Genomic DNA, 20,576 nt, shown 5'->3' on the forward strand with positions numbered 1-20,576 from the left:
CTCCCTGAAATCATGACCAAACATGTCCTTTTAAAAGATGTTGGGCTGCCTCAGCACAACTGACCAAAGTTAATTAATTAATTCTTTGGCCATTGTCTTGGCTACAACCCAGATCTCTGATCTTGTTTTACATAAACAAATGCCTAACATGGTGGTAAATAACAATTAATTAATTGACCTGAAACGCAGTAATTTCTAGCTAGCTAGTAGTAATAATTAATCCCTGCATGTTACCAGAGCAACGCACGTCAACGGTGCTAATCTGTCTAAGGTATTTGCCGCTAAACAACGTGTATATTGTCAAGCTAAGCAACCTAAGTATATGTGCGAAAAGCAATGCCATTTCGTATATCTTCTATCTTCTCTTCCTTTTTTTCGCATTCATAGTTAGGTCTAATTGGAACGAGATCCTACTGCAGATGAGAGCTACAAATTAAATACTGTGAATTTAAGATATCTTATTATCGATGGATTGCGTATTTTAATACTGTTAATAACATTTATTCGTAGTTATCTTCACATGAACAGTTATCCTACACAGGCCGCGTTCTTTCTCCCTCCTACTAATCTAGATTTGCTCATTTTTCACACACACACTTCCTAAATTGTTAAACGGTGTATCTTTTTACTATAGAAAAATTACTTAAAAACCATAGTAATATATTTTATGATAATTAATTAGGCATGTACTAATATGTTATTATGTTATTATGTTTTCCGTGTCGAATAACTAACCCTCACCCGAAAACGGTCACATTAGTGTAGAGAAACCGGATCCAACCTAACTAGTGGTGGTACACGACGATGTAGAATAAGGTAAAGGTAGCAAAGAAAGATATATAAGAAGAGCTGAAAGTTACTCCTCTACAGTGTCCATCTTAGAATAATACTCCCTCCGGTCTCAAATAATTAACACCAATAATTAACACCAGTTACTATCCATTTGTGAACATTTGACTATTTGTCTTTTTGAAAAATATTATGTATATCAAAAAATATATTATATTTATAATATATGACGTATAAATATACAATGGTATAATTCTCACTAATCATGTAATTGTTATTAATGAGTAATACTCAACGGTAACAAGTAAATGAAGGCGAATAGAGTACTAATATCTTTGTGGTTTAATTTGACGGAGACATTAGTTTCTCTGTTATACTCTTGTCTTTTCGTTTATATTTGTAAGCTAAAATTTAATTTTTCAGTCTTAAAAATTAGACCACGGCAAAAAAAACTCTTTAAAATTAACTATATATTTATGATTAAAAATTTAAAATTAACTAAACAGAAGCAAATAGACATGGTTTATTGCAGTAATATTTGGCTATGAAAACCAAGTTCCTGTTGATCAATAAAATAATACGCATGTTGTAGTAAAAAGAAGGAAAAGAATGCTACTGCTACTACCGCCGTAGTTTCTTCTAGTAATCCGTGTAACAACAAAACCACGCATGTCACGTTTGCTGATCTACCAAAAGTCTAAACAGGTTCGTTGAGCAGTTGACTCTCTGACGGGTGCACCCCTCGATGCAAAAATCGCAATAGAGGAGGTGATTATATATTTATTCTTAGTAATCCAAAAGTTAATGTAAAAATACATTTTTTTAAAAAATGAAAAAAAAAACTCTAAAATTTAAGATTAAAATTAAAATTTAACTTATAAATATCAGCGTAAATTTAAAAGATTAGTTGTATGTATTCCCCCACCTTGCCTCCCCCAGGGAAATACGTATTCTAACGCCTCGAGAGCCGCACACGTTGCTTCCCGCCACCGCACCACGTCAGCGCTTTTGGGCCACGTGTGCCCACTTCCGGATGGGTTCACGCCGACAGTGCGTCACCCGTGGGCCCCACCTCACACACTGACAGTGGGTCCCACGGATAACCGCCTCCTCTTCTTTATACTAGAAGTGTAGCGGCGCTAAAGTGGAGTAGTAGTACTCTCTCTCTCGGTGGGTTAGCTGGTGTGCCGCTGGCCGGTGGGGCCCACTCGCGCGGCGGGTTCTGGAAGGTTCGGGAAGGTTCGTGGGGAGGAGCGGGAGGCGGGCGGGAGGATGATCGTGTCGGCGCTCGCGACGTCGGTGGGGATCAACCTGGGGCTGACGGTGCTCCTCGCCGCGGCGTACGCGCTGCTCCGCCGCCGCCCGCCGTACGTCGGCGTGTACTCCCCGCGCAGGCCGTACGCGCCGCTCGAGCCGTGGCTGCCCGCCGCGTGGCGCCGCACCGAGGACGACGTCCACGCCGCCGCGGGCCTCGACGGCGTCGTCTTCGTCCGCATCTTCGTCTTCAGGTCCCAACTCCTCCTCCTCCCCCGCGTCGTCGTCGTCTTCGCGCTCGTGTTTTTTTTTTTTTTTGGGCTTCGCCTTGTGCTCTTGTGGACGAGGCGGAGATGGAGATTGACGAGGGGTTTGGCGGGTGCAGCATTAGGGTGTTCGCGGCGGCCGCGGTGCTGGGGGTCGGAGTGCTGATGCCGGTGAACTTCCTCGGGGACCAGCTGCGGCAGATTGACTTCTCCGATCTGCCGAATAAGTCCGTCGATCTCTTCAGCGTCTCCAACGTGCAGGATGGCTCCAACAAGTGAGCGATTCTTGACCTCCTGATGCCTGATTTCGGTGCCAATTTAGTGGGGTTTTAGAGGGTTTTGTGTGATTAGTGCTTCAAGCGGGTATAATTGGTTAATTAGTTAATTACCTGCCTCATAGAGTTCATTCAAATCCTCAGCTTGGTATCAGGCGGATGATTCTCTTGGGTTCTAGTGTGCTGTTTATATTTATGAGGTTGAGTGTTGCTATTGAGATGTTCAGAATTCGCTTTACAGCTCATTTTTAGCTTAGGATTCTCAATTTGGTGAAATTTTGATTTTCTTTCCCCTTTCCCTACCCCCTAGCCCCTAGCCACTCATATGTTTATAATGTATGATTTGAATCTCCATGGTTCCTTATTCATGTTTTAGTTTGTGTTTTCCTTGTTTCAAAGGGGCAAAGGCCTATTTGGATGAGAAAAACAGAGATTCACTAACTTAGCTATTTGGCGCTATCTTATAGTAGTAAGATTGTAAGTTGTAACTATGGATTGAGAAAATATGTTGCAAGTATCTCATTTTTGTTTAAAAAAAAGCCTTTTGGTAGTGTTCGGTTTTCATATCGATCATTCAAGATCCAATAGTTTCAAACATATGTCCTGCATGCTTAACTCCATGCTTATGCCACTGTCTTGCTAGAGTATAAGTTGATACCTGTAGTGTCAATTATCTTCATCATTGGGCTAGAAATGCATAACTTACTCATTACCGGTGGTAATTTGGTGAACAGATTGTGGCTCCACTTTTCTGCTGCGTACATCATAACTGGAATTACATGCTACCTCCTTTATTATGTAAGTAATTAAACTTTCTTCCTCTTGGTTACCATTTTTCAATTAATTGAACTTTCCATTTGATATTTCAGTTGAACTCATTACCTACTAGAGTATCAATTGAACTTATTTGATATTTCAGTTACCATACTAATGCATGTGTCAAATCTGACATGCATCTATCACATTCTTTTATTTCAAGTTCCCTATCGCTCTACTATTTCACATCTGTTCGTACACAATGGTTCATGTTAGCTCTTTGCAGGAATACAAATATATTTCTGGCAAGAGGCTCGAATATTTTATGACATCAAAACCACTACCTCAGCATTTCACAGTTCTAGTTCGAGCTATCCCTGTAACCAATGGTGGCTCTGTGAGTGATTCTGTTGATAAGTTCTTCAAAGAGTATCATCCATCTACCTACATGTCACACACTATTGTTCATCAAACTGGCAAACTCCGCCGCCTTCTTGTAAGATTCAATTGTTTCGCTACTTTGTGTTGCTTCAGTGTGCTTAATATACTATATTCCTATATTTCATCCATGGTTCTAAAAAAAATACTACATGGGGTTGACTATGGATTGCCTTTTGCATATTATGTACATGTTGTCGTCTTGAAAATAAATAATAGTGTTAGTTGTGTAAAGCTTGCATTCTGTTCCAGTTATAATCAGTACCTTTTGACTCAACTTATTAGTCCTTTCCTTGTTTTCTTGTAACTCAGCATATTGGAGGTTGCTATTTTTCTTTTGGGAACATGGCACCTGAACTGTATGTTTGTAGTCTGACATACATCTTATTATCATACTGAAAATAGATGTTAGGTTACATGTGAAGTCACAAAATCCTTCTCTTCCATTGTTTTATAAAGAAATTCATAAATTATTTCATATGTTTCTGTGTCGACATGTCAAGGGTCAAGGGAAGAATATACACATAAGTTGTGATCCTCATTTAAATCATCTTATTTCACCTTTCAACATAATTTATTTTCTTACCATGCAACCAGTTCCGTTTAACCTATATGTATCTGAAGTAATGGTAAAGTAACATGTTTTGTTCACAACCTGAAAAACGTAACAATTCCATCTCTACATTATGATTTCACAGTGTCTTCATTTTAATTTGCTTAATGTAACCTCCAATTCCATTTTTATAGTTGATTCCATTTTTATTCAGAATGACGCTGAGAATATATGTACAAAGCTTGCCAACTTAAAGTCTGTACGGCGTCGTTCCGTAGATCCTCCAAGAAGATTTCTTGGAATATTTGGTGGAAATGATCTGGTTGGAAAGTATCAGAAAAGGCTGGAGGACATAGAAGAAAATGTCAGAATGGAACAATCAGATGCTACTAGGAGCAGACAGGTGCATATTTCTACTTTTTTTATTGTTGCTCAACCATGATGTACTGATATCTCCCAATCTATTAACTAATTTTTATCCTGTGATGGAGATGTTTTTGGTTCTGGGACTCATCAGTCAGAAAATGCATACATAAGCGTTTCATTATTCTATCATCTGTTCTCATTTCTTTACATCTCTTCAGGAAGTTCCTGCCGCTTTTGTGTCATTCAGATCTCGATATGGTGCTGCAAATGCTATTTACATTAGACAATCAGACAACCCTACTGAGTGGCAGACTGAGCATGCTCCTGATCCTCATGACGTTTACTGGCCTTTCTTTTCTACATCCTTCATGGAAAGATGGATATCCAAGTTTGTAGTCTTTGTAGCTTCTGTTCTCCTGATACTCGTCTTTCTCCTAGTTTCGGCATTTGTTCAAGGACTCACCTATTTGGAACAACTAGAGACATGGCTGCCTTTCCTGAAGAACATACTGAAAATGTTAGTTTTATTCCATCTATTTATTTTTCACCAAATTCTGTGTTTTGTTACTTCAAAAAGGAAATTTTCTGTCATTATTAGTTTTTTTCCTTTATGGCGTGTGGCTGTGTGCATCTTAGCTATGCAGAGGCTGGAAGTGTTCTCAGAACAGTTGTATCACCTTGATAAAATTGATCGAGTTCAATGAAACTTTCATTATCTAAAAAAAAGGAAAATTTCTCAGATCATATTAATCATGCATTTGTTTGGATGCTTAGTTTGTGATACTAATGTTTACCAGTTTAACCTTGTTGGTTTTACTTTATCTAATGTATCACACGATGTGATGGCATGACTAACCAAGTTTAAATTTATTTGGTTATTGCAGAGCTGTTGTCAGTCAATTGGTTACAGGATATCTTCCCAGTGTCATTCTTCACTTTCTTTCCTCCTACGTGCCCTCAATAATGAAGACATTTTCAATTATGCAAGGGTTCATCTCTGTGAGTGGGATAGAAAGAAGTGCTTGCAACAAAATGCTTCGGTTTACAATATGGAGTGTGTTCTTCGCAAATGTTCTTACTGGCTCAGTACTCGGTCAACTCGAGATATTCCTTGATCCAAAGGAAATTCCTTCAAGGCTTGCAGTTCTTGTACCAGCACAGGTACAGCATGTGTTTATCATTAATAGCCTTCATGAATCATGATAGGAATAATATGCCCATGAAAATCTTGGTCCCAACTTTTGAAGTCTTCTGCAAAAACGTTATAATAAGTTTTGGGAACCAGTTCTGCCTTCTAAGCTTCATATGGCATTGACGGTTTTCTTTCTTATGGGCATGATATGCATACATTGATAGATTTATTATTCATATGTTAACAATCTTAGCAACCGTTTTATTAGCTTAGTGAGTTAAAAAAACTCTGTTTTTCAATGTGAACTGCTGTCCTAACAATCTAGTATGGTATACATCTTTACCTCAACTGTGCATTGCTAAGCTGCCCTTGCCTTACGTTTTCTCTGCAGGCCTCTTTCTTTATTACATATGTTGTAACATCTTGGACAAGTCTAGCATCAGAACTTACTCAAACTGCTGCCCTTTTATACCATTTGTGGGGTAGCTGTGCAAAATGTTGCAAGAGGGATGAATCGAAACCTCCATCAATGCATTACCATAGTGAAATTCCTCGGGTTCTCCTGTTTGGACTTCTTGGGCTCACATACTTCATTGTATCTCCACTTATTCTCCCATTTGTACTGGTATACTTCTGCCTTGGATACTTTATATATCGTAATCAGGTGAGAACATTGCAGTCCATTTTATCATCTTTATTTAATTCTGTTCTACTCATTGAGTTTTTGTGCTGTGATATACTTGGATGGAATTTGGACAGAAATTGGTACCTAAACCTGTTCAAAATTTGGATAGCAGCCCAACAATTTGTTTGACATTTGCATAATAATTTACTGAATTTGGTTTTGCAGATCTAATATTTAAAATTAACTTACACCATGGGGTATGGATGGCATCTTGATTGCATGAGTCCAATTATCAAAACCTTTTTCTGAGAACGTTTAGCACATAATTGTAGGTTGTTCCTGAAAGATGATCTTAGTAATTAGGAAAGGAATTTCGTAAAACTGTGCCTTAAGTAACAGTTCAAGTGTTTATTATGAGGATTTCTCTACATAATGCATGCCTGGTAAACAGTAAAAAATACTTCCCCACAAGTATCTCTCCTTTTCATTTCTTGCAAATAAGATTTGAGTTTGATTTTGTAATCTTGGTGAGATATAATAGAACAAACGCTCCCTTTTATATGTTCTTTTAAGAATTTTGAGAACTTCCATACTCTTTCATGTGTTAGCAACACTCATGCCATGTATAATAGCTGTTGTAATAACCTCAAAAAAATATAATAGCTGTTGTAAACATTGTGTGTTCTGTTTATGCTGGTCCTGCAAATACTAAACAATATATTATTTGTAATGAGGAAAAAATGCCAAATCAATGCGATGCATTCTATAAGTGGATTGTTTTACTGGATGAATTTCCTAGACCTGAGAACCATGACAAGTAAAGTGATATTTTGCTAGAGTAGTTGATAGAATACTACTGGTTAACTCTACATGCATCATAGTACATACTTCAGGTACCTTTAATTCACTCTTTTGGACTTACTGCAATTTTGCACGTGTTTAACTTTGTAACGACTTAGTTTATCCATGTGCAATTAACATTACAAAGTACAAATGCAGCTTTTTAATGTATATTCACCCAAGTATGACACTGGTGGAAGATTCTGGCCAATTGTGCATAATGGAACAATATTTTCTCTGGTGCTGATGCATATAATTGCAATTGGAGTATTTGGATTGAAGAAACTTCCTCTAGCATCAAGTTTGCTGGTACCTCTTCCAGTGCTAACCCTTCTGTTCAATGAATACTGCCGGAATAGATTTTTACCGATCTTCGAAGCATATTCTACTGAGGTACTACTTTGTGTTTTCTATTTTGTTAGAGCGGCAATGCAATACTCTTTGTGCAACTTTTTATCAACACAAATGATCTTTCCTTCTGGTTATTTAGCTATCTCTTTGATTCATATAATGTGACTCCACATTCTACCTATTGTGTCTGCAGTCATTGATAAAGAAAGACAGAGAAGAACAGAGTAAACCAGAAATGGCAGAATTCTTCAGCAACCTTGTAACTGCATACAATGACCCAGCAATGAAACCCATCCAACTATCCACAAATTCAGATGATCGTACTGCACCTCTATTGTCTCCTGCTTAGATCCAGATAAGTAATATCTTCATCCTGACTCTAAACGGCGTAATTTTGGTTTGACGCCGATAATCAGATATGAAACAGTACATTTTGTGCTTTCTTGTGATGTTACACTTGTAAAGTTCCAAGACCTGACTGTATTGTTGTTGCGCGGGTTTGATTTGTACATCTTAATTTGTGCTCATTGCTTAGAGATGAATAATGCATTGCTCCTTAATGAAGTAGTGCCGGCAATGCAAACTTGTATGGGTTTGTACTTGTAGAGATGTCAATTATCTTCTTTCTTTGAGTGATTGTATCACCTAATCATCTGAGATCAATAAAAGCTTGCTTTATCTAAAATTTATTTTTGTGTACGTGGATGTTTTGCTTCAACTTATGCAGTGATGAGATTATTTGGCACTTGGAGTGATACTTGTACAGTTGTACCCATGCTTTATTATCAGCTGAGTTATACGTCCCTTTTTTGACCTCTTTAAGACTATTATCATATAAAAATTGACGTCAAAATTGAGTTTTTCTACATACAGAAGATTGCAAACCGTTTTGAACACAACATCAGTTGTTTAGCCTGCCTCTTATATTTTGCTGTAACCCAATTAATTATATGTTGAGATCATTTGACAAGTTCATACTCTACAGTCACTCTAGCTTTGAAAATGTCTTGCCACCCTTATTTGTGTACTATTCTCATTTCTCAAAATGCTACTCCAACAAAGATTTGCTTCAGTCAGATTGAGCACATACATGAGAGCAGCAACATTGACGTATTCCTAATTGATTGTTCTATTACTTGGCTTGCATGAAAAGGAAATGGTTATCCGATTGCCTGCCACTTGGAGAGAAAACAGAGATGGTGCTGTGGTAATCTGTCTTAAGCAAGCCTGTTATTAGTACTCCTTAATTCCTTATACGGGGGCTTAAGTATTAACAAAGATTATGTGATCATCGTTCCATTTGGCTCCCCTGTTGTCTGTTGTAGTACTACATTACTGGATGCTGATCAATCCTAATGTGGCAAGTAGAATTCCATGCAATTCAATCCATAGGCCTTAAATAAAAGGGTAGGCCATACCAACCTTCTTGTGCCATTTGTCTTCCTTGTTCAAAGGAAATCTCATGTAGAAATATGTTATGATGCTGATGATATTTTCCTACAGGCAAGTTGCCTGGACAGATGAGGATCATGTTCATATCAATTTGGTATCCCTGTTAGTAGTTTAATCATTTTGCTTTGTCCTAAAGTCTATTGTCATTTGTGTCTTGCAATTTGTTGGACATCTGCTGGATTCTTGGTCACAAAGCATGAAAAGGCATTGTGATGTGACCATAATGATGTCTATAGGAAATACAGGGTATTAGTATAATATTAGAGGTCCTTTTCTAATCTACATGTCCTCAGCCAAGACCCATAGAACTCTAATTTACAACTGATTGCAGCCTTGACCCTGTCATACACCTTGTGTAAAGACCATTAGCTAGATTAGACTTGACCAAGAGACTGAAGGAGATGCATGATGACAGGCTGGGTCAAGCAGTCAATAGCAGCAATATCAGCACGTCCTGTTTGCTTTGCAACCGTGGAAAGGAAGAGTTAAGTGACTGAAGAATGTATATGAAATTAACCTTTTTTTTTTTCGTGGACTATACAAATCTGTGATACCTGAGAGCACATGATATAACCTATATCATATAACTACTTGTTTAAGTGAAGCTAGATAAGGATAAAACATATTATAAAGTGAAACAGAGATAATATTTGATATGCAAAGAATGAAGTTAGTATATTTTCTATGAAAAAAATCATGTAGTTATATTTTTTTTTTTACAAATACACAATTAGAAAAGTCATACTACATCTGTTTCATAATTTAAGATTACATCCGTTTCATAATTTAAGATGTTTGACTTTTGTTGGTTGCAACATTTGACCATTTGTCTTATTAAAAATTTAGTATAAATATAAAAAATGATAAGTTGTGTTTAAAGTTCTTTTGATAATAAAGTAAATCATAAGCAAAATAAATGATATTTTCATAATTTTTTGTAATATAAATGGTTAAACATTGCAAGTAAAAAGTCAAACATTTTACGTTATGAAACGGAGGGAGTATAAAATAACATACCCAGAACAGACGCAGGTAGTAGCGCATATGGAAGAATATAAACGGTACATTCTGCCGAGTCCTTTAGTTTGCATGCTTTCTTTTCTTATTAGAAGAAGTGAGAAAAGTTACAATCATTGGCTGAAGAAAAGGCGTGTAAAGGTTCATTGGATGCACCGTCATCGTCGTCCATGACAAACACAGAGATAGCAGGAAAACAATTGTATTGAAGCCAATCTGATTACTCTGGGGTAAAGTAAGTAAGAAAAGCATAGAAGCACAAAGATTTCAACCCTTTTGGTTTATCACTCGTCGCAGAAACATAATATATATTGGTTTGGCAGATGCGCATTTTGTTAATATGTGAGTATTTGTATAAGATGTAACTTGGTCGTGCATACCGTACTAGTTAGAGGATAAGTTCTTTTGGTTCTCTGAATATATATAGACGATGTATTATCTGATTTTGTTATTGTATTTGAGATTTTGAGGGTATTAATGAATGATTTAACTATTACAAAACTAAAAAATTTGTTTGAAAAGGTATCCAAAGAAATTTGTATATTGTAAGTTGTTGCGGAAAATCACATCATTTAGGAGCTTTAAAAGATCATGGTTATCCATAATCCGTAAGACCAAAAGAACAAACCAAATTAGATTTTTTTAAAAAAAATTACAAGGAGAATTGAGCGAATTTGTTTCATGAATTTTAAAGTGATAAATATAATTATGGTGGAGTTTTTAACTGAAATTTGAGCCCTCATCTAGGTCATAGGTGGAAAATGGACTGATTAACCACGGTTGCCTTTCATCACCTTTGGTGATCAAATGATCTGTGCTATTTGAATCTTTCATAATTATGATATCACTTGCTAATTAGATCTTTGATAATTGCTCTCATGCTATGCTTGACCTTAGTTACAATTAGGGCTGGATAACGAGCCAGCTCGGCTCGGCTCGTTATCGTAACGAGCTAAAAACCAGCTCGGCTCGGCTCGTTATAAAGCTCGAGCTGGCTCGTTAGGCTCGTGAGCCATGCATAAAAAGTTAACCTAAATAATTTTTAATAGGTTATACAAGCAAATTTTTATTTCAAACATGCAAATTATATGAAATTATATTTAAATATTAAAGTTTGAATCAACAAATCACATGGTGAACCTATAAAGTACTAAACACATGTATTCCAAGGTAAAATCAATGAACACAGGTAAATCTTGTATCTTTGGTCTAGCTTGTTAGGCTCGTGAGCAGCTCACGAGCCAGCTCGAGCTGGCTCGTTATCTCTAACGAGCTAAAATGCTAGCTCGGCTCATTAGAAAAATGAAACGAGCCGAGTTGAGCCGAGCCGAGCTGAGTTTGTCACAAGTCGAGCGAGCTAACGAACTACGAGCTTTTCCTTTTCCCTAGTTACGATCTGCATTAACAAAACTAGGCTGGATGACTAACTTCCCTAGCCTTTTGGTTGTCTTTGGACGTTATAATCCAAGTTGTGTGCATCAAACTGCATTGCTACTAATAAAATGGTGCAAGTTGCACAGAATGTACAATGACAACATACTACTAGCTATAGTTGATCAATTCAAGCCCATAATTCACCAAATATAATATAACCCAAGCTTGCATCACTCTAAAAAGGCTCTTGAATTAGCAAGTAAGACATGAGCTAATCGCCAAAAGGTGATATCTGGATGTCCTGGACCTAGTCAAAGGCAAATGTAAGTATGAACTGGGCAAGGTCATTTTCATGTGTTTTTTGTTACCATTTGTTCCTTGTCTTATTTCCATGAAAATGACGACCACCAAATTAATCTGAGAAATTGATTTATACCATAGACAATGTATAATTTTTTAATGTGTGCCTTGGACTAGCATTTATTTGCAGTTTTTTGTTGGTCCATGTGTCGAGTATGTGCATCCTATTTGTATAACCTATAGCTTATACACGAGTGTAATTATCGTTTACCATATTACATCTACCAATTTCTTAGTCTTTAGAATTCATGAATAGTTTGGTGTAGTGGTTCCAATTTGTATGTTAGATTTCAACATGATGATAATAATCAATAATAAAAAGGAAAATTTCTGACGTGGAAATGCCCTTGCAAGAGAAAATCGCAAAAGAAAACCACAAACACTGGCCGATCATTATGTACATGGAGAGTATTCACAATCACAAGGCAATTATTAGAATAAGGCGAAAATTTTCCCCCGTGACTTATAAAATGTGTACGAAGAAGGGTGATATAAGAGTCCTATAGAAAACCATTACAAACAAGCAAAATCTCTTATATTTTAGAATGAATGCATTATAATCCATTCTAGTGCTATTATTACTATGCTCCTACAAACGGTGCCACCATCGCTATATCATGAAATCTAAATAACATATAACCAACACATAGTGATCTAGATTAAAAATCATGTTTCTCTGGTATGATATGACCTTGCCAACAGTTATCTTGAAAAATGAGAGAAATTTGTGCTGATTACAAATGGGGAACATGGAGGGTGAGCTGCCACAAATTGATCCTGCTCTCTTGCCTAACTATAAACAATGCATGAAAGCCATAAAAGTCTTAGCATAATACAAGTGAGGTAACAATGTCTGCACTACTGCAATCTCAATGTCATGTCCACCTGTCAATGACTAGGCCTATACATCCTTACACTCATATCCTTAGCTAAGCAACATCATCAATTGAATTAACTAAATATCCAATCTCTCTCACTAGATTACCTTGTCCCCCTCCACAATCCAAACAGTACTAAATTTAAACCTTATCAATCCATCATCATCAACAACAACATAAGCACAATAGATTGTATATAACATACAACGATTTCCAAAACAATATATTATATTATACATAAATGCTCAACAATAAGGTCTAATAATGATACTACTCCCTCTGTTTCATAATGTAAGATGTTTGACTTTTTTGCTTCCAATGTTTGATCATTTGTCTTATTCAAAAAATTATAGAAATATCATTTATTTTGCTTGTGACTTACTTTATTATCAAAAGAACTTTAAGCACAGCTTGTCATTTTTTATATTCATACTAAATTTTTAAATAAGACGAATGGTCAAACGTTACGACAAAAAAAATCAAACATCTCACTTTATGAAATGGAGGTAGTAACTCTGTTCTTTATAATTAAGTTTCCAAATTTCGTGCCTTCAACCTTCTTACCACTAGTACGTAAGGAATTACTAATAGTTGTTTTACAACAATTTCAATAATAGATTTGTCATTGGAAATGTTATAATTTTATCAATGCATCTTAAGATGTTAATTGAAGTGCCATCGTTATAGCCACAAAAAAAATTTTAAAAAAAACACTTACCCTAATCATAAATATTTGACGATTAAGATAAGATTAAGCCAAACCGTTAAAATTCTCATCATCAGTAATTTCTAAATGCTCAATTTAAAAATAATAAAAAAGAACATACATATATTTTGTCTCCAAAATTACCATTGTAATATAAAGACTCATTAGAATTTGTAAATTCACTCTAATACTGATCAAATGTTTAAAAGTTTAATCAAATCTTGTTCAACGTCGACCATAGCTACTAGTGAGCGAAATAATTAATATACCAATACACAAATATAATTAGCATAATGGTCACATCTTCTCCATCTCCAACCGTATATATACTCCTCCATCGCCATTGCTACCCACCTCCAAGCTCAGTCACGCGCCGAGCGAGCTCGATCGATGGCTCCGTCCATGGCGAGGGCGTCTCCGTCCATAGAGAGGAAGCGCAAGGCCACCGAGGACATAGACGCCGTCGCTCCCGACCCGTCGGTGGCGGTGGCGGGCATGACGGTGGCCGCGGCGCCGCAGCCGCCGAGGGGGAGGAAGCGGTTCGTCGGCGTGCGGCAGCGGCCGTCGGGGCGGTGGGTGGCGGAGATCAAGGACACCATCCAGAAGATCCGCGTGTGGCTCGGCACCTTCGACACCGCCGAGGAGGCCGCGCGTGCCTACGACGAGGCGGCGTGCCTCCTCCGCGGCGCCAACACGCGCACCAACTTCTGGCCGCGCCCCTCGCCGCCTCCGGCGGCGGCGGCGGCGGCCGTTGTCGCTGTCCCGCCACCGGAGCCGGCGCCGGTGGCGCCGGCGCTGCCGTCCAAGGTCACCAACCTGCTCCTGCTTCGGCTCAAGGCTCGCAACCAGCAGCTCGTCAGCGCCGGCGCCGCCGCCGGGGCGCCGCGGGAAGATGATTTGGTGGTGCACCAGCAGCAGCAGAGGCAGAGGCCGTCGCCGTCGCCGTTGCCGTTGTCGTGTCAGGAAGTGTTTGTCCATGGCCACGGCGAGGAGTACAGCTTCCACGTCGACGACTTCCTGAGCGACGAGTGCAGCAACGAGCAATCCGGCAACAGCTCGCAGGAACTGGACGACGACGACGACGGCGAGGAGGTAGAAGAGGAGGATGAGCTGGACTTCCAGTTCATGGACGCGCCGGACGCGTCGACGACAGCGGGGCTAGGCGAGGTGGGCGTGCTGTGCTCGCCGTTCGACGTGGTCGCCGCGGAGCTCGGCGGCGCGGTGGAGGCCGACGGCGAGCCGGCGACGGCCGTGCACGACGCCATGAGGCAGATGGACTACGAGAGGAAGATCTCGGCGTCGCTCTACGCGCTCAGCGGCGTGTCCGAGTGCCTCAGGATCCGTGCCGGCGCCGCGCGGGAGCAGCTCTCCGGCCTGAGGGAGGCTTGCCGGAAGAAGCAGCAAGAAGCGGCGGCGCAGCAGCAGCAGCAGCAAGAACCATCTCGATCTCCTGCCATAGAAGCATCAGCAGCAGCAGCAGCAGAGGATGGCAAGGCAGGTCAAGACGACAGCTCAGGCGGCGCGTCGGAGGCGGCGAGCGGCGGCGACGGCGACGTGCTGATGTGGAGCTCGCTGGACTTGGCTCCGATCTGCCACATGGCATAGCTTGGTTTGGAGGCTCCAATGTTTGATGATATATTAGCACCTTACTTAGGTTGTGGAATTAATTCCTTGGTGACATGCATGGTTGATGATGGCAAACACTGGCCATTACCCTTGCTTTGCTTACCTTACCCATTTGTTTTCTTCTACACCAAAAATAAAAGTTCAGATATCCTCTGATCATAGTCATAGATTGAAATAGTTTTTATGTTGGGTCATCAGATGTGAAATACAATACTGCCTTCATTTCAAAATGCAAGCTTTCTAGAATTCAAATGTTGTGCCACCATATAAGCATTTTGGCACTGATTTCCATGGATACTGATCATTTCAATGATTGCTAAGCTAACCAAGTGCTTGCAAAGGAAATCTAATCCATTGGAAATTCAAAAAAAACCACTAAGTTACTAAAAGGGAATCTTTTGACATAATCTTCATATTTGCTAAACAAATTTCTGAACGGAGGGAGTACAACTGTGATATTCTTTGTATTCATGACACCTTGAGTGCATATGACTACATGAGAAGAGCTAACCAGTACAACTTAGGTGAGATTTCTGATCAATTTAGAAGCCCAAAGTATAGCACACTCCTTCATTTTGAAGGAGAAAAGAAAACATTTAAAGAACCCAAGTCATAAGAAACTGGAATGGAACACTTACAAAGCGAATCCAAACGATAGACAATGCCAAACGAAGTCACCAATCTATCATCTCTGGTTTGTTATCTGTACAACAGTACATGACACACACAATACCTAAGTAATCCGGAATAAGGCAACTCAAAAACAAAAACGCAACACTTCAACAGATGCTGGAATGCTGCTTGCAAGGTCCAGTACTTGGTCAGTTAGCCTCATAGTCACTACTCACTTCTATAGTACTATATCATGTGAAACTTTTTACTGTCTCATAGAGTCCAGAGGAAACTCCTTGGCTTGTCAAGATCTTGTCGATGTCAAAATTGGGCGAACTGCATCTGTGAAATCTTCATGGAACCTCTGCTCAGAAAACCTTTGGGCGCGTTTTCGTGCCACTGCTGCCATTTCTTGCCTCTCTGCCTCCGGCATTCTCAAGACCTTGACAATTGCCTCCGCATATTCTTCCTTCTCAGAGGCTAGAAAACCTGTCTGGTGGCTATCCTCATCTAGCACAATGTCCATCATTGGTCCTGCTGATTTATGGGCTGCAGAAAGTATGGAAAGTTATGGTTTGGTGTAGACATCAATGATACAACTTATGACCCAGGCATCTTGGTTGGTGACCTCAGAAAATTCAACTTCTACTTATATATGTTTAGTGGCATTTGCTTCATGGCTTGAAATTTATCATGTCCTTGGTATTTATGCCCCAAGAAATTGCAATATGAAATGCACTCATATTTTGGATTTATTAAAATAATTGCTGAAAAAACAGATCATTCTGAGCAGCCTTGACGAAAACGAAGTGTCATGAACTGACAAGATGGATAGGGCAATCTGACAGGTACTTACCAATTGGAATAGCACCAGCAGCCATGTATTCAACAACACTTATTCCAAAATGCTCATCTGTCATTGAATGGAGCCCAGCAACAGCACCACCTAGAAGCTGTACCAAGTCCCTGATATATCCATATGAATATCCTGTAAGATTACTAAAACAACTTGCATGGTGAGAATTTATTAGTGCTAGGTTGACCGCAATACCTGTAAGAGATATCCTTGTGGAACTCCACAAGCTCATCTATGTGTAGTTCAGTGGATCTGTCTTTAAGCTTTTGTAATCTTTCCAGATCCTCTTTATTCCGACAACTTCCAGCAAATTGAAGCTTTGGCTTGGGAAAACCTGGACCTAGCTTATCAAGAGCAATTGCAAATGCCTCAAGCTGAAGTCCATGGGCCTGGGAGAACAAATGGGTGCACATTCTTACTCTGGAGTGAGTGAAGAGTACAATCTTGTGCAAAGAATGTGATCCAATGGTCAGTTGGCTTACCTTTTCTGGCCGAAACTGTGCAACTGATATAAGAATAGGAGGTGTTGTTGGTCTTTCCAGTGGAAGCATCTGTTTTATGCAACATGTGTGTCTGATGAGTACCAAAATAATCGACTCCATTTGATTAAAAAAGAATACAGGAGTAATTTAAATCAATTTCTTGCTTTCTTAGTATCCAAACGGCCATGAGATAGAGCTAATTAGGATTGAAATAGATATATAGATGGCTAGAGTCTGGATGTACCTGCAGGGCAGAAGTATCACATGGAGGATATACCCTCCTAGTACGCTCTGGTATCCTCCAAATGTTTTCAATATGGGATCTTGTCCATGACGAATTTACCATCACAAGATGTGTGCATGAACCAACCAGACCATAGAACCAACTGAATGCGCTATAGTAGAGGATTTTGCACCGAGACAACCATATGCTAAATCCAAAAGAATATGTGATTATTTTTGAAAGCTAAGACCGCTGTAAATAATATTAATAGATCATATGCAAGGCACAAAGAAGAGAGAACATGGTATACAAAAGCACTTTTTAGGTTGCCCCGATAAAGTTGAGTTAACCGATGGTTAGGTATAAAATGAGAAGTTTGCATAAATCTATAATCTGTGAATACATGATCATGTTTATCCTGATATATCTAACAAGAGAGGACTCAACACTTCATATGTTAAAAACTTAAATGATAGATCAAGAAATCAGAACTGATGGTTAGGTATAGAATAAGAAGTTTCCATAAATCTATAATCTGTTAATACATGATCATGTTTATCCTGATATATCTAACAAGAGAGGACTCAACAATTCATATGTTAAAAACTTAAATGACAGATAAAGAAATTAAAAAAAGGGGATGACTAGAACTTGTATGATTCTGATCCCTAAGAAACAAGAATGCAACCATGAATTAAACATGTCGGTGTTCCAATAAGAAGAAATTAGAGTTACTCAGTGAAGTGCATACCTTCCAGCAATGCGAGAGTTGTTATTGTACATAGAACTGCGTTGCTTAACACGTTCAACCATGTCAGAACTAATTGTTGGATAATGAGTGTAGCAGATGACCTTACAGCCAAATAACCGAGCCAGTGGATATGTAAAAGCATAGCCACTTGTATCAAAATAAAACTGTGGGGTGAATTTACTAAGAGCTTCCCATGCAAGATAAACTGAGCCAAGACTTTGCCCAATCATTGTGAAGTGAGGATATGTGCTTGCTTCAACCCACTTTCTCCTGTTCAAGTGAACAACCTGAAAACAAAGCACGGATATTTTTATTGGTATATGCTAGTGCCATTATGTCTAACTAGTAAAATTTGAAACATTTATTACTCCCTGCATCCCAAAATATAGCTACATTTTGCATTCAAAATATGTCCCAAAATATAGCTACTTCTCCAACTACTCCCTCATCTCAATAGATCACAACCATCTCCCATTTGATTTCTCTATCTACCTTCTCATCTCAACCAATCACAATCATCCCATTTAATTTCATCCTATTCCTTAATCCCTCCAAAAAAAATTATAAAGGTAGATATATTTTGGGACAAAGGGAGTATATTCCAAATAAAATTAGCAAGCACGCATATGTGTTCATATCAAGTAAAAATGCTATTATCCACTCATCTCATTTAAGGGAGTTATATTAAAGGTGAAGTGCACTCCGTTTATGCTTGAAGAAACCCCAGAAAATGCCTTATTAAACCTATACAACTCAGTACTCAAATTGAATATCCAAATATGGTGAAAGACAAACAAAATGACCTTTTTAAATAAACCTCATCATCACTTTCAGCCGGCTTACAGTGTGTTTAGCTTACAAACCACCCAGGATTCTGACTAGGAAGACAATGCCCCTTACCTTAATACCAGTGTTAGCATATAGCTACCAGCTACATCTAATTTCAACAAAATCAAACATATTGCGTAATGCCATTCTTTCTTTCCAGACAAGGGAACATGATGCTCCAAGACCACGTTTTTGAAAGCTAGTAAACAGCAAGAATGCAAGATTCCTCAAGTGCTCTGATGCAAGCAAAGCCCCGATAAAGCAATTCCTCAAACCAGTAACCAGTCAGATCCTACTCAATTTAAACCCTGAACTGAAACGAACTAAACCAGACTAATCATTTACTACAAGAAACGACTAATCAACTGCCTCGAAGATCCAGTTTTCACAAAGAAAAAAAAAGAGCGCATCTTTTTGCAGGCCCGATCGGTTGGGGGGGGGGGGGCGTTTGGAGGAAACCGCACCTGCGGCGGGCGGAGGAGGCGGACACCGAAGCGGTCGAGCGCGCGGGCGGCGAGGCCGTCGGGCGAGGCGTCGGCGTCGCCGGTGAAGACGGCGCAGGGGAGGCCCGGGCAGAGCTCCTGCACGGCGCGCACCGCGCACCAGAGCACGCGCTCCCCGCCGCCCCCGTCGTTGGTGTACGGGTGGAAGAACCCCGCGGCGGGCGCCGGCGCGGGGCGCCACCGGCGGAGGGCGGCGGCGAGGAGCGCGGAGAGCAGGGCGGCGAGGCCGGCGAGGAAAGCCATGGACGCGACGCGACGCGCTCTCGTCGGGCTTTGGGTTTTTGGGTGACTTTCTCGGCCCATGAACCCACCCTACTTATGGGCCTATGTGACCGAAGAATGGGCTTACTTGTATGGTTGGATATGGGTCGGCCCACAGGTAACCCAAGATCGGATCTAATTCAACTCAATAAACTATGTTAATGGTAATAGTGACACTGAGCTGATTTAGCTAAAGAGAAATACTAGAAAATGGTATACCATTGTAAATTAAAACATATGTATCAAATCTTTATCTTTACTACTTATACGTCATGAGCCTCCATACGGGCTGCCGCCCTGCATCCGCTGGGCCGCACCGATTGGCCGCGCCCTAGCGTTGGGCCGGTCGTTGGAAAGGGGCGGAGAGGGAGGAGAAGAGAGAGAATGAGGAGCGAGTAGATCGAGGGAGAGCACTAGTTGCCGCCATTGTCTCCTTCGCTCATCGAAAAACTTTACTTACCCGTTAGTGCCGACCATCTCATCATTCTCCCATCTCTAATACCAAACAAAGAACATGATTTATTTTATCCCTCAAACCAAATATATAGTTGGAACCATCCAATCTTAAAAAACGATCTCATTCAGTTTTTAAAACTTTTCAGCAACTGTTATAAAACTAGCAAGAAACGAGAGAACATTCTCTTAAACATATTAAAAGACTTCTCCACCTGTGACTGCCCAGCTATGCACGAGGTGCCTTTCTAGTAAGAAAACTATTACCTTCGTCTTATAATATAAGATGTTTGATATTTTTGGTTGTAACGTTTAATCATTCGTCTTATTTAAAATCTAGTACAAATATAAAAAAACAAGTCGTGTTTAAAGTTATTTTGATAATAAAGTAAGTCATAAGCAAAATAAATGATATTTTTATAATTTTTTGAATAAATAAATAATCAAACATTACATATAAAAAAATCAAACATCTTACGTTATCCAAGAGAGAGGGAGTATCTATGTTCTTGTCCGTCAAATTGACATCCATCAAACTCACACATCTAC

At 39.4% G+C, this 20,576-nt stretch overlaps 3 protein-coding genes across 3 annotated transcripts; 2 read left to right on the forward strand and 1 right to left on the reverse strand.

Moving 5' to 3' along the window:
• Window positions 1-1,964: 1,964 nt before the first annotated feature.
• On the forward strand, window positions 1,965-8,342 carry LOC102720294 (CSC1-like protein HYP1). Its single transcript, XM_006664620.3, has 10 exons — window positions 1,965-2,297; window positions 2,429-2,584; window positions 3,319-3,382; window positions 3,627-3,836; window positions 4,546-4,734; window positions 4,916-5,214; window positions 5,582-5,858; window positions 6,221-6,493; window positions 7,454-7,687; window positions 7,839-8,342. The coding sequence occupies exons 1-10, from the start codon at window positions 2,062-2,064 to the stop codon at window positions 7,992-7,994; spliced, it is 2,094 nt and encodes a 697-aa protein (XP_006664683.3). The 5' UTR covers window positions 1,965-2,061; the 3' UTR covers window positions 7,995-8,342.
• A 4,255-nt stretch (window positions 8,343-12,597) lies between these two features.
• On the forward strand, window positions 12,598-15,288 carry LOC102720572 (ethylene-responsive transcription factor ERN1-like). Its single transcript, XM_040529881.1, has 2 exons — window positions 12,598-12,604; window positions 13,794-15,288. The coding sequence occupies exons 1-2, from the start codon at window positions 12,598-12,600 to the stop codon at window positions 15,035-15,037; spliced, it is 1,251 nt and encodes a 416-aa protein (XP_040385815.1). The 3' UTR covers window positions 15,038-15,288.
• Window positions 15,289-15,467: 179 nt separating this feature from the next.
• LOC102720847 (GDP-Man:Man(3)GlcNAc(2)-PP-Dol alpha-1,2-mannosyltransferase) lies at window positions 15,468-19,556 on the reverse strand. The gene is made up of 7 exons (XM_006664622.3): window positions 19,275-19,556; window positions 17,983-18,269; window positions 17,253-17,439; window positions 17,009-17,077; window positions 16,722-16,915; window positions 16,527-16,636; window positions 15,468-16,219 (listed from the first exon to the last, which is right to left on the reverse strand). Exons 1-7 carry the CDS (start codon window positions 19,554-19,556, stop codon window positions 15,975-15,977), a joined length of 1,374 nt encoding a protein of 457 aa, XP_006664685.2. The 3' UTR covers window positions 15,468-15,974.
• Window positions 19,557-20,576: the final 1,020 nt, after the last annotated feature.

Source organism: Oryza brachyantha, chromosome 12 (assembly GCF_000231095.2).
Source record: "Oryza brachyantha chromosome 12, ObraRS2, whole genome shotgun sequence".
In the NCBI taxonomy this organism is placed as follows: Eukaryota; Viridiplantae; Streptophyta; class Magnoliopsida; order Poales; family Poaceae; genus Oryza; species Oryza brachyantha.

Bases quoted from the DNA above. Each gene is read 5' to 3' on its own strand.
- LOC102720294 (XM_006664620.3), top strand. From the start codon at position 2,062: ATGATCGTGTCGGCGCTCGCGACGTCGGTGGGGATCAACCTGGGGCTG. The intron at 3,837-4,545 runs GTAAGATTCAAT...ATTTTTATTCAG, and splicing joins GCAAACTCCGCCGCCTTCTT to AATGACGCTGAGAATATATG. The intron at 6,494-7,453 runs GTGAGAACATTG...GTACAAATGCAG, and splicing joins ACTTTATATATCGTAATCAG to CTTTTTAATGTATATTCACC.
- LOC102720847 (XM_006664622.3), bottom strand. From the start codon at position 19,556: ATGGCTTTCCTCGCCGGCCTCGCCGCCCTGCTCTCCGCGCTCCTCGCC. The intron at 17,078-17,252 runs GTACATCCAGAC...TGCATAAAACAG, and splicing joins GTGATACTTCTGCCCTGCAG to ATGCTTCCACTGGAAAGACC. The intron at 16,220-16,526 runs GTAAGTACCTGT...TACTTTCTGCAG, and splicing joins TGCTGGTGCTATTCCAATTG to CCCATAAATCAGCAGGACCA.